Source organism: Oncorhynchus clarkii, chromosome 16 (genome assembly GCF_045791955.1).
Source record: "Oncorhynchus clarkii lewisi isolate Uvic-CL-2024 chromosome 16, UVic_Ocla_1.0, whole genome shotgun sequence".
In the NCBI taxonomy this organism is placed as follows: Eukaryota; Metazoa; Chordata; class Actinopteri; order Salmoniformes; family Salmonidae; genus Oncorhynchus; species Oncorhynchus clarkii.
In genome coordinates this window covers 59,609,080-59,622,445 of record NC_092162.1, presented here as the reverse complement: position 1 = coordinate 59,622,445, position 13,366 = coordinate 59,609,080, and the positions used below count along the sequence as shown (strand labels likewise).

The 13,366-nt window shown below is 47.8% G+C and overlaps 1 protein-coding gene across 1 annotated transcript in view; it reads right to left on the bottom strand.

Annotated features, from left to right (window-relative positions):
• Positions 1-13,366, bottom strand: part of LOC139368850 (dedicator of cytokinesis protein 3-like) — a 93,365-nt gene that overhangs the window by 21,894 nt on the left and 58,105 nt on the right. Inside the window, exons 10-21 of the mRNA XM_071108264.1 lie at positions 12,933-13,014; positions 12,683-12,743; positions 12,427-12,574; positions 10,187-10,275; positions 9,013-9,138; positions 2,456-2,580; positions 2,130-2,292; positions 1,872-1,978; positions 1,594-1,765; positions 1,363-1,460; positions 935-1,018; positions 612-712 (exon numbers count right to left, since the gene is read on the bottom strand). Coding sequence (XP_070964365.1) covers positions 612-712; positions 935-1,018; positions 1,363-1,460; positions 1,594-1,765; positions 1,872-1,978; positions 2,130-2,292; positions 2,456-2,580; positions 9,013-9,138; positions 10,187-10,275; positions 12,427-12,574; positions 12,683-12,743; positions 12,933-13,014 — 1,356 coding nt within the window. The remainder of the gene's footprint in view (positions 1-611; positions 713-934; positions 1,019-1,362; positions 1,461-1,593; positions 1,766-1,871; positions 1,979-2,129; positions 2,293-2,455; positions 2,581-9,012; positions 9,139-10,186; positions 10,276-12,426; positions 12,575-12,682; positions 12,744-12,932; positions 13,015-13,366) is intronic.

Genomic DNA, 13,366 nt, shown 5'->3' with positions numbered 1-13,366 from the left:
CGCTTGGAGTTTGCCAAAAGGCACCTAAAGACTCTCAGAAACAAGATTCTCTGGTCTGACAATGACATTCAGCACACAGCCAAGACAATGCAGGAGTGGCTTCGGGACAAGTCTTTGAATGTCCTTGAGTGGCCCAGCCAGAGCCCGGACTTGAACCGTGCAATAAAGCTCCCCATCCAACCTGACAGAGCTTGAGAAGATCTGCAGAGAAGAATGGGAGAAACTCCCCAAATACAGATGTGCCAAGCTTGTAGCGTCATACCCAAGACGACTCGAAGCTGTAATCACTGCGTCTGTCAACAGACCGAATACTTAAGTAAATGTGATATTATCAAAAAAAATTTTTTTGTAAATTTTCAAAAATATCTGAAAACCTGTTTTTGCTTTGTCATTATGGGGTATTGTGTGTAGACTGATGAGGAAAAAAACAATTTACTCCATTTTAGAATAAGGCTGTAATGTAACAAAATGTGGAAAAAGTCAAGGGGGTCTGAATACTTTCCGAATGCACTATAGCTCAGTATATTATTTATTTATTTTATACAGTCTTATTTGTTTGTCTTTATCAAGGGTGCCAATAATTTTGGACCTGACCGTAAGTGGTTCATTACTTGTAGGCCAGAGCTCCTGCAAAGTGGTTCTGTATGTATGCCTCCATAACAGGCCGGAAGTGGTAGAAACGACTGTCCCTGAGCAGGTTGATGATAAACACCTGAGTGCACAAAGACAGACAGACAGACAGGGGGGAAAACATAAGATAGGGTTTAGCCATACTGGAGAAAATTTTTGTATGCTGCAGCCACACCACATGCAGTCATGCATGCATTCACGCATGTGTGCACACTCTCACACATGTGAGTCACACACATACATAAACACACACACACTACATTCCATTACATTAAATGAGGTTGGTCTCTCCATCTTGACATACCAATGACTGGAAAACCAGTGGTCCGTATTTATCTGTGTTGTCATCCAGGAGACAAAATAGTGTATCCAGGACATCTCGTAGGAACTGCAGGGGAGAAGAACCAGCTCAATCATTAAACCAGGGGTGTCAGACTCATTCCATGGAGGCCCTAGCGTCCACAGGTTTTTGTTTTTTCCTATCAATTAAGGCCTAGACAACCAGGTGAGGGGAGTTACTTACAAATTAGTGACCTTAATTCATCAATCAAGTACAAGGGAGGAGCAAACACCCGCAGACACACGGCCATCCATGGAATGAGTTTGACACTTGCATTACACCATCATAGTTCCCCAAACCCAATAACAAAGGCTAGTCACAGATCTGTTAGTGTTTGGTCAAACAACAAAGAGGAGTCTTTCCTAGATGTATTGATTGAATAAGAGTGTTACCTTGACAATCTCCTCTCCGTTGATGTGGCGTAGTTGACCCAAGATATCTAACACCTTGTCAGGGTGGGCTTTCCAGTTCAGCAGAGCCAGGAGGTCCACTGGAAAAAGAGAAGAATAGAACAGACACAAAAACATGTGTGAAGCTCTGGGTAAAGATTGAGGCTAGGCTTGTGAATTCTCTGTTATAGAGTGTGGTGAGATGTACAAAACAGTGTAGTGAGCTGGCCTTACCGTTCTGAGTGAGCTTGGTGGAGCAGAGCTGTGTGGAGACCCAGAAGGTCTCCTTGGGGTTCCTCTGGAAGGGCAGGGTGGAGGGCAGGTTGGGGCAGCTGTTGAAGTCCTCTTTACAGCAGGGCATGCTCAGGTACAGGCCCTGGTTACTGAACGTTGTATTCTCATCACACTGGGCAACAGAGGCACAACAGAGAAACGTGTTAGATAGAAATTACAGAGAATAATGTAGAATATGTAAGCCTGTGTGTGCATGTCTGTGTCGTCTATGACCACACCTTATAGACATAGAGCTCATGGCTCTCGTCTGACAGCGTGGTCCCATCCTCCCTCATCAGAGGAGTGAAGGCAAAACCAAACAGCTTCTTCTCTCCTTTGTCTTTAGCTGAGGAGAGACACAAAGGAATTACTGTATATTTTATGCCATCTACACAGCATAAACAATACCAGACACCATTCTGTATTGCTATCAAGTTAATAATAATGATAACAATAATAACTTTATTTCTAAATCCTGTCCAGTGTTGTTGACATACTGGAACAGTGTCTGAACTCGAAGCGCAGGTGTGATCCTCTGAAGCGGTCTATGGGGATGGGTAGTTTGATCATCTCACTCCAGCGAGGGCTGTTGTTGTGGTACAGGACAAAAGAGCGATGTTCACTGGTGTTGGGCTCCCCACTACCCAGACTGATACAGTCCTGATGTGGAGAATAGAGAGAGGACAGGCACTCTTTAGAATGGATGGATGGATGGGTGGGTGAATGGATAGATAGATGGATAATAGTGTAATGGTCTGTCAAATGGTTGAAATCATGAAATCCAAATCAATTACGACAAACCAACAGAAACGTTCTCTGTTACCTTGAGTGTGTCCCCATCGGCGTAAAGTACATACACAGTGACCTCAATATTTTTCTGGACACTCTTGCCCCCCCTCTCAAAGTCCCCTCGCTCCAGGGTCAGGTACAGGTCATTACGAGTGTCACCTAGGATAAGGACACACAGTCAAGCCATGACAGTGTTCTGTTCTAGAGAATTCTCTCTCTACAGTGTCCCTACAGTTCAGAGGAACAGGTCTTAGAATGCCCACGAGACAATAACATCTCTACAAGTTCCTAGGACAGAACCAAATGAATGTTTCATGTGCACGGAATTGTTAGTTTATCTTTACTTTATACTCTGTGGTTTTTGCCTTCTATAATTTACCTCAGCCTCAAGTGATCCTAAGTCTGGGATATCCCCGAACGTGGAGCTAAACTACAGTCTTAAACTACAGCAGCCAAGGATTGCGGATGTAAGCCATCTGGCTCGAAAAACTAAGGGATCCTGGGTAGCTCAGATGAATGTGGACATTATGAATTAGGATGCGGCGCTGACACCAAACATTATTGTTCTTGTCAATAAAAAATGGCCCTCCTGTTCTAATATACACAGTAGCTCATAATAACTGTCTCAGCACCCCATGTGAGTCAGTGCTTAATGGAAAAGATATCAATGACTACAGTGAAAGAAGATATTGCAGTTATTTATAAGATCAGATGACTGTTATTTATATCTTTCTCATTTCCTTGGGGACAGATGAGTCACTGACAGGGGTATTGGGAGGTATTTTAAATCGGAGTGAAAGGAAGTAGAGGGGTGTGTGTGTGTGTACACTGTAGTATTCATCTCAATGGAACCCTAGAAGAGTGATGCCAAATGATGAAACAAACACACACTGTGTGGCCCTTCACTCCTTTGACAGAATCTTTGAAGATCTCTGTTGTTTGTTTACAAATGCTCACAGTTTAAAGACATGCTCCAGTACTTTGGCGACTAAGAAATACTTTTTTAAATCTCCTGGATGTGTCAATGTGCTGTTCCTACATGCATAATCTATGAGAATAATTACTGTCTTACCTCATTTAGCCACAAAATCCCTAGTTTGAAAGCAACTGATTTCCCAAAGCTGTGCCACGCCATTTCCCTACGTTCCCCCCCCACGTGGGCCAGCCCCCTAGTAATTTGAGTTATAGCCAATGAGTGACAGAATTTGAATGACAGTTACCAAGAGGCCTGCCCAGCGTTATCCAATGAGGTTGCAGGGCAGGCCCAACGGCTCAATGGATACAGCAGAGAGAGAGAGAGAGAGCTGCCAGCCATAAGATGAGGGGCAGTGTTTGACAGACCAATCAACCTGCACATGTCCTCTATTGTATGCTTATTGTTATTGTTCAATGTATGGTTATTTTGATCCTTGGTTATTGTTGTTACTGTTGTCTTATTGACAATTTTAATTCTTATTATCTTAATATTAAAAATATTAAATATCCAAAGTAAGCTTAGGCAATATGTACATTGTTACGTCATGCCAATAAAGCAAATTGAATTGAGAGAGAGCGAAAGAGAGAGAACATATCTTAAATATATGTGACATAGTACGCAATTTTCAGAGACCACTTTTGGCTCGTGGGTGCTACTGTCAGAACTCCTGGCTAAAAAGTATACAAAAGCACCAGAAAATCTCTTTAAGCCTCTGACCCAAATGTTGTCGAAAGTAGGAAACACCTAGCCTACATTCTCTTCAGTATAGGCCTAACTCCTGCTGAGGGTTTATTTCAAGTGAAACATCTGATTTTGAGCATTTTGGACTGAGACTGGTTTCCAACTGTGTCAATGAAACTGGTGTCCTTCTGAACATCTGCTTATCCCCTCTTAAATAATAACTTCCCTTGAATGAAACACGAGCCCTATTTTCTGGAACTCTTCCTTTCTCCCTACCGTCAACACCCTATCCTCTACTCCCTATCCCCTACCCCCTACACCCTATCCCCTACCCCCTACCCTCTACCCCCTACCCTCTACCCCCTACACCCTACCCTCTACTCCCTATCCCCTACACCCTACCCTCTACTCCCTACACCCTACCCTCTACTCCCTATCCCCTACTCCCTACACCCTACCCTCTACTCCCTACACCCTACCCTCTACTCCCTATCCCCTACCAACTACTCCCTATCCCCTACCAACTACTTCCTACCCCCTACCCTCTACCTCATATCCCATACCCTCTACTCCCTACACCCTACCCTCTACCCCCTACACCCTACCCTCTACTCCCTATCCCCTACCCTCTACTCCCTATCCCCTACCCTCTACTCCCTACACCCTACCCTCTAATCCCTATCCCCTACCCTCTACCCCCTACACCCTACCATCTACTACCTATCCCCTACACCCTACCAACTACTCCCTACACCCTACCCTCTACTCCCTATCCCATACACCCTACTCCCTATCCCCTACATCCTACCCTCTACTCTCTACTCCCTATCCCCTACACTCTACTCCCTACACCCTACCCTCTACACCCTACCCTCTACTCCCTATCCCCTACCCCCTGCACCCTACCCTCTACCCCCTACACCCTACCCTCTACTCCCTATCCCCTAGCGCCTACACCCTAACCTCTACTCCCTATCCCCTACCCCCTAAGCTCTACTCCCTACATCATTCCCTCTACTCCCTACACCCTACCCTCTACTCCCTATCTCCTACCAACTACTCCCTATTGCCTACCCAGTACACCCTACCCTTTACTCCCTACACCCTACCCTTTACTCCCTATCCCCTACCAACTACTCCCTATCCCCTACCCTCTACTCCCTACACCCTACCCTCTACTCCCTACACCCTACCTTTTACTCCCTACACCCTACCCTCTACTCCCTATCCCCTACCCCTACCCTCTACTCCCTACACCCTACCCTCTACTCCCTATCCCCTACCCCCTACTCCCTACATCCTTCCCTCTTCTCCCTATCCCCTAGCCCCTACCCTCTACTCCCTATCCCCTAGCCCCTACACCCTACCCTCTATCCCCTACCCCCTACCCTCTACACCCTACATCCTTCCCTCTACTCCCTACACCCTACCCTCTACTCCCTATCTCCTACCAACTACTCCCTATCCCCTACCCCCTACACCCTACCCTCTACTCCCTACACCCTACCCTTTACTCCCTATCCCCTACCAACTACTCCCTATCCCCTACCAACTACTCCCTATCCCCTACCCTCTACTCCCTACACCCTACCCTCTACTCCCTACACCCTACCTTTTACTCCCTACACCCTACCCTCTACTCCCTATCCCCTACCCCTACCCTCTACTCCCTACACCCTACCCTCTACTCCCTATCCCCTACCCCCTACTCCCTACATCCTTACCTCTTCTCCCTATCCCCTAGCCCCTACACCCTACCCTCTACTCCCTATCCCCTAGCCCCTACACCCTACCCTCTATCCCCTACCCCCTACCCTCTACTCCCTACATCCTTCCCTCTACTCCCTACACCCTACCCTCTACTCCCTATCCCCTACAAACTACTCCCTAACCCCTACCCTCTACTCCCTACACCCTACCCTTTACTCCCTACAACGTACATTTTACTCCCTACACCCTACCCTCTACTCCCTACACCCTACACCCTACCCTCTACTCCCTATCCCCTACTCTCTACTCCCTATCCCCTACCCTCTACTCCCTATCCCCTACCCTCTACTCCCTATCCCCTACCCTCTACTCCCTATCCCCTACACCCTACCCTCTACTCCCTACACCCTACCTTTTACTCCCTACACCCTACCCTCTACTCCCTATCCCCTACTCTCTACTCCCTATTCCCTACCCTCTACTCCCTATCCCCTACCCTCTACTCCCTACACCCTACCTTCTACTCCCTATCCCCTACCCTCTACTCCCTACCCCCTACCCTCTACTCCCTATCCCCTACACCCTACCAACTACTCCCTACACCCTACCCTCTACTCCCTATTCCATACACCCTACTCCCTATCCCCTACACTCTACTCCCTACACCCTACCCTCTACACCCTACCCTCTACTCCCTATCCCCTACCCCCTGCACCCTACCCTCTACCCCCTACCCTCTACTCCCTATCCCCTAGCCCCTACACCCTAACCTCTACTCCCTATCCCCTACCCCCTACCCTCTACCCCCTACACCCTACCCTCTACTCCCTATCCCCTAGCCCCTACACCCTAACCTCTACTCCCTATCCCCTACACCCTACCCTCTACTCCCTATCCCCTCCCAACTACTCCCTATCTAGTATCAACTACTCCCTATCGCCTACCCCCTACACCCTACCCTCTACTCCCTATCCCCTCCCAACTACTCCCTATCCCCTACCCTCTACTGCCTATCTCCTATCAACTACTCCCTATCGCCTACCCCCTACACCCTACCCTTTACTCCCTACACCCTACCCTCTACTCCCTATCCCCTACCAACTACTCCCTATCCCCTACCCTCTACTGCCTATCTCCTATCAACTACTCCCTATCGCCTACCCCCTACACCCTACTTTTTACTCCCTACACCCTACCCTCTACTCCCTACACCCTACACCCTACCCTCTACTCCCTACACCCTACCCTCTACTCCCTACCCCCTACCCTCTACTCCCTATCCCCTACCCCTACCCTCTACTCCCTACACCCTACCCTCTACTCCTTATCCCCTACCCTCTACTCCCTACCCTCTACTCCCTATCCCCTACACCCTACCCTCTACTCCCTACACCCTACCCTCTACTCCCTACACCCTACCCTCTACTCCCTACACCCTACCTTTTACTCCCTACACCCTACCCTCTACTCCCTACACCCTACCATCTACTCCCTACCCTCTACCCCCTACTCTCTACTCCCTAAACCCTACTCTATACTCCCTATCCCCTACACCCTACCTTTTACTCCCTACACCCTACCCTCTACTCCCTACCCTCTAACCCCTACTCTCTACTCCCTATCCCGTACTCTCTACTCCCTACACCCTACCCTCTACTCCCTGCACCCTACCCTCTACCCCCTACCCCCTACCCTCTACTCCCTATCCCCTAGCCCCTACACCCTACCCTCTACTCCCTATCACCTACCCTCTACTCCCTATCCCCTACCCCTACCCTCTACTCCCTACACCCTACCCTCTACTCCCTACACCCTACCCTCTACCTCCTACCCTCTACTCCCTATCCCCTACTCTCTACTCTCTACACCCTACCCTCTACACACTACCCTCTACTCCCTATCCCCTACCCCCTGCACCCTACCCTCTACCCCCTACACCCTACCCTCTACTCCCTATCCCCTAGCCCCTACACCCTACCCTCTACTCCCTACACCCTACCCTCTACTCCCTATCCCCTACCCCCTACACCCTACCCTCTACTCCCTACATCCTTCCCTCTACTCCCTACACCATACCCTCTACTCCCTACACCCTACCCTCTACTCCTTATCCCCTACCCTCTACTCCCTACCCTCTACTCCCTATCCCCTACACCCTACCCTCTACTCCCTACACCCTACCCTCTACTCCCTACACCCTACCTTTTACTCCCTACACCCTACCCTCTACTCCCTACACCCTACCATCTACTCCCTACCCTCTACCCCCTACTCTCTACTCCCTAAACCCTACTCTATACTCCCTATCCCCTACACCCTACCTTTTACTCCCTACACCCTACCCTCTACTCCCTACCCTCTAACCCCTACTCTCTACTCCCTATCCCGTACTCTCTACTCCCTACACCCTACCCTCTACTCCCTGCACCCTACCCTCTACCCCCTACCCCCTACCCTCTACTCCCTATCCCCTAGCCCCTACACCCTACCCTCTACTCCCTATCACCTACCCTCTACTCCCTATCCCCTACCCCTACCCTCTACTCCCTACACCCTACCCTCTACTCCCTACACCCTACCCTCTACCTCCTACCCTCTACTCCCTATCCCCTACTCTCTACTCTCTACACCCTACCCTCTACACCCTACCCTCTACTCCCTATCCCCTAGCCCCTACACCCTACCCTCTACTCCCTACACCCTACCCTCTACTCCCTATCCCCTACCCCCTACACCCTACCCTCTACTCCCTACATCCTTCCCTCTACTCCCTACACCCTACCCTCGACTCCCTATCCCATACCAACTACTCCCTATCTCCTACCAACTACTCCCTATCCCCTACCCCCTACACCCTACCCTCTACTCCCTACATCCTTCCCTCTACTCCCTACACCCTACCCTCTACTCCCTATCCCCTACCAACTACTCCCTATCTCCTACCAACTACTCCCTATCCCCTACCCTCTACACCCTACACCCTACCCTCTACTCCCTAATCCCCTACCAACTACTCCCTACCCCCTACCCCCTACCCTCTACTCCCTATCCCCTACCCTTTATTCCCTATCCCCTACCCTCTACTCCCTACACCCTACCCTCTACTCCCTACTCCTTATCCCCTACCCTCTACTCCCTATCCCCTACGCCCTACACCCTCCCCTCTACCCCCTACCCTCTACTCCCTATCCCCTACCAACTACTCCCTATCCCCTACCCCTCACCTGGCATGATGACATCAGGGAAGCCCAGTTTGCGTGTGATGGCCAGAGCCCTGCTGAACACAGCCTGGTTCTCCCTCCTGATCTGATCCAGCTCCCCCCGCAGCAGCTGTAGAGAGATGATGAGGCCTGGGAAGTGATGGAGAGGGAGTGTGAGAGGGATGGAGGGAGGGAGGGAGGGAGGGAGGGAGGGAGGGAGGGAGGGAGGGAGGGAGGGAGGGAGGGAGGGAGGGAGGGAGGGAGGGAGGGAGGGAGGGAGGGGGAGTGGGAAGGAGGGAGGGAGGGAGGTATGGGAAAGAGGAAGAGAAGGGAGAGGGAGGAGAAGGATAAGGGATAGAGAAAGAGAGAGGAGAGAGAGAATGAAAGAGAGAGAAAGAGGGGAGGGAGGAATAGAGGGGTATTTAAGGGACATTAGTCAGAGTGCGGGGGAGGAAGAGACAGACAGGAGCATGGATGGAGAGATAAAGTCACAGCGAGGAAAGGAGAGAGAAAAAAAGGTGGGGTGGCATTAGGAATAGAAAAAGAGAGAAGGGTATGGAACAAGACAAGATGACGGAATTCAGTGACTCATATTATGCTACAGAAATATACCAGTGTGAAGCACTAAAAAGACAATACTGAGCAACATGAAGATGCATGCAATACAGACATTCTATCAGTCTAAATAAAATGGAGGTCTGTTTGAACTGACATGTGGAACCACAGAACACATTTCCTCTGCATCATCACATTGTGGATGTATCCAGTACATGTGCAATGAAACGTCAATAATGAGAGCCCTTTCCTTCAGCTTATCCTTAATGCTGATTGACATAGTCATGGTGATCAATACGCCATTATGACAATGAATATCTGATTTAACCTTGGAGGACCTCTAAGACAGACATGGCCGGTAACGTCTGTCTCAAAGCTGAAACGAAACGTTCTATATACTTTACCTTCTTTGTCAGTTGGTTAATCACATCCTTTAACGTGTAATGTCCTAGAAGTCCATTTCAATTCAGTCAATTTAGGAGACTAATTGCCATTTCAATAAAAAAAATGGAAAACCATTTTTCTTCAATGAGGATTTCTCAAGTTCTTGAAATGGAATTCCAATGACTTCCTGAATTGATTGCCATTGAAATGGAACGGACCAAAACCCTGGCCCCAGAGGATGAATGATCATCATATGTACCATAGTTGGTGCTAGGGGCTGAGTACTTTGTGCTGGACTTGCGTATGATGTTCTCGTGGATCTGAAACCACTCGTTCTCATTATTACATCTGGAGAAAAAGATAGAGGGAAGACAGAGATGATAGAGAGAAGACAGAGAGAAGATACAGAGAAGATGCAGAGAAAGAGAGAAGACACAGAGAAGATACAGAGAAAGAGAGAAGACAGAGAAGAAAGAGAGAAGATACAGAGAAGATACAGAGAAAGAGAGAAGATACAGAGAAGATACAGAGAAGATACAGAGAAAGAGAGAAGATACAGAGAAGATACAGAGAAAATACAGAGAAAGAGAGAAGATACAGAGAAGATACAGAGAAGATACAGAGAAAGAGAGAAGATACAGAGAAAATACAGAGAAAGAGAGAAGATAGAGAGAAGATAGAGAAGATAGAGAGAAGATACAGAGAAAGAGAGAAGACAGAGAGAAGATAGAGAGAAGACAGCGAAGAAAGAGAGAAGATACAGAGAAAGAGAGAAGATACAGAGAAGATACAGAGAAAGAGAGAAGACACAGAGAAGATAGAGAGAAGATACAGATAAAGAGAGAAGATACGGAGAAGATACAGAGAAAGAAAGAAGATACAGAGAAGATACAGAGAAGAAAGATAGAAAATAGAGAGAAAATAGAGAGAAGCATTAATGACACACACATTAGAGGGGGAGAGATGGGGAGATGGGGACGGTTGTGTCCCTGAAGCGAAAAGAAACCAGTGGGGGGACATGCTATCAAGCAGCACATTACCCCAAAAGCACAGGCCTCTAAGCTGAGCTGACAGTCCGCTCTCTCTTCTCTCCTTTCCTCCTCTACGCCCTCTCCACCAGGCTTTTTCATTACTGTAGGCCAGTGGGCCCCTGGGAGAGGAATGGGGGGAAAGCACAGGCTGGAGCCTTATTTATTTGTATTTTACCTTTATTTAACTAGGCAAGTCAGTTAAGAACAAATTCTTATTTACAGTGATGGCCTACCCCGGCCAAATCCAGACGACGCTGGGCCAATTGTGCGCTGCCCTATGGTACTCCCAATCACGACTGGATATGATACAGTCTGGATTCGAACCAGGGACTATAGTGACGCCTCTTGCACTGAGATGCAGTGCCTAAACCGCTGCGCAACACGGGAACCCCTTATAGGTGAAGACAGTTCAGTGGCAGCTCTGCTCTACACTCAAAACGCTGCTCGCTTTTTCCTCTGAGGAGACGTGCATAGGGCTGATAATAATCATCATCATAACAAGAGTTAACGTTATACTGCAATTCATTTCTATAATTCATTTAGTGTAGAGCAAGCTCCTTTAGATGTCCTTCTGCAATGTGGATAAAAGGGCATCGAAAACAGTAGAAAACAGTAGCGTCGGGCTATCTAGACCACATCCAAAAGCCCTGACAGAGTCCTGACAGAGGCCGAATGCTGAGGAAGAGGGGGAGGAGAGGAGGAGGAGAGGGGGAAGAGAGAAGGAGGATAGGAGGACGCACATGCGTTATAGCTATCTGTTGAGTCACTGCCTCAGAATGCTTAGCTCAGTGTTATTTTCCCTTCTACTACTCCTCTAACTTTGTCTAAGTGTCATCTCCCTCCTTTCTCATACGCACACACACACTCTCTCTCTGTCTATCTCTCTGACTTGCACTCTCACACTCTCTTTCTCTCTCTCTCTCTCTCTCTCTCTCTCTCTCTCTCTCTCTGTCGCTCACTCATGCCTTCATTGCTTGGCGGGTTACAGGAGTGTCTCTTGCATGGTGCCTAACAGAGTGAGCCAGATTCCCATCACGCCAGGAGCACAATCTTAGGCCCTGGTTGAACAGATATTGATTTTCCAGAGGACACTTCATTATCATTCTGGTCCAAAAACAAAGCGCATCAACACAGTCAAGCCCTTGGTTGGGAACATTCACAGAACATTGGTAGAACATCATGCCTCAGTAAACACAGTGGAATTCCAACCAATGGTGCTGTCTCTGGAGTCTTTTTCACAGTCATTTTAATGGAGATATCTTTGTAAAAGGCTGATGACACATTACATTGTTAGTAGTCAGTTATTCTGGCTACTAACATCCATTTAGATGGCCTCCATATTTACCAGGACTCCAGCTACATGTAGTATGTGGTGTCAGCTAAATATTGCTTTAGTATTTAGAAAAAGGTTGGTTAATTGTAAATCGCTCTGGATAAGATCTTGACTAAAATGTAGACTGTGACTCACGTGTAAACTTTGAGTACAAAGTCCTTCTCCTCTTTGAGGTCAGTGATGGTGTGGAACACGTCACTCATGGCCAGGACAGCACAGCCGTACGGTCTCCTGTACTGCACGTGGGGCAGACCCTTCTTTGAGTCATTCAACAACATACGACCTGGATACAACAACAACAAAAACAACAATGCATTAGCTCCACATGAGTAATAGCTTTCCTGGAAATCACATTGTGATATTTCTGTTACTCCGTTTCACATAGGCTCACCAGTTCGTATGACATGTGTCACAATGTACAGGTCTCTCTTCAAGTCCTTACTGCTCAGATCCTAAGGACAAAACAACCATTAACACAAGACACTGTAGCCGACTTACAGTGCATGGATGTTTCCACATTAGGTAACTACATTATTTGTTATTGCTGTTGAATCACATAATCCATGAATAGTTCATCCAAAGCTAAAATCATATGAGTGTTTATCAGTGGCGTCATGTGAGTGCGGAGAGCGAAGAGTTACCGTGAAGAGAGCACACAGACGGTCCACTTTCTCTGGGTTCTTTGGCCCTCCATTTTTGTTTAGTCTCACCATAAACTTCTCACTAAGAAGGGAGATACAACATACAGAATATAACATGAATTAAGGCACATTGTTTTTAATTGAATCCTTATTAAAACCAGGAAGTCCCATTGAGATAAATAATCTATTTACAACGTGAAAGGAACCCTGAGCAGTCCTGTATCGTGTGTAAACAGGACACATGAGCGAAGTGACCTTGCGCTAAGGGTGACATGTTGTGAGTGGGGGGTGTGTGTACAAATAGGGCTATCTTCTGTATACCATCCCTACCTTGTCACAACACAACTGATTGGCTGAAAGGCATTAAGAAGGAAAGAAATTCCAAAAATGTACTTTGAACAAGGCACACCTGTTAATTGAAATGCATGCCAGGT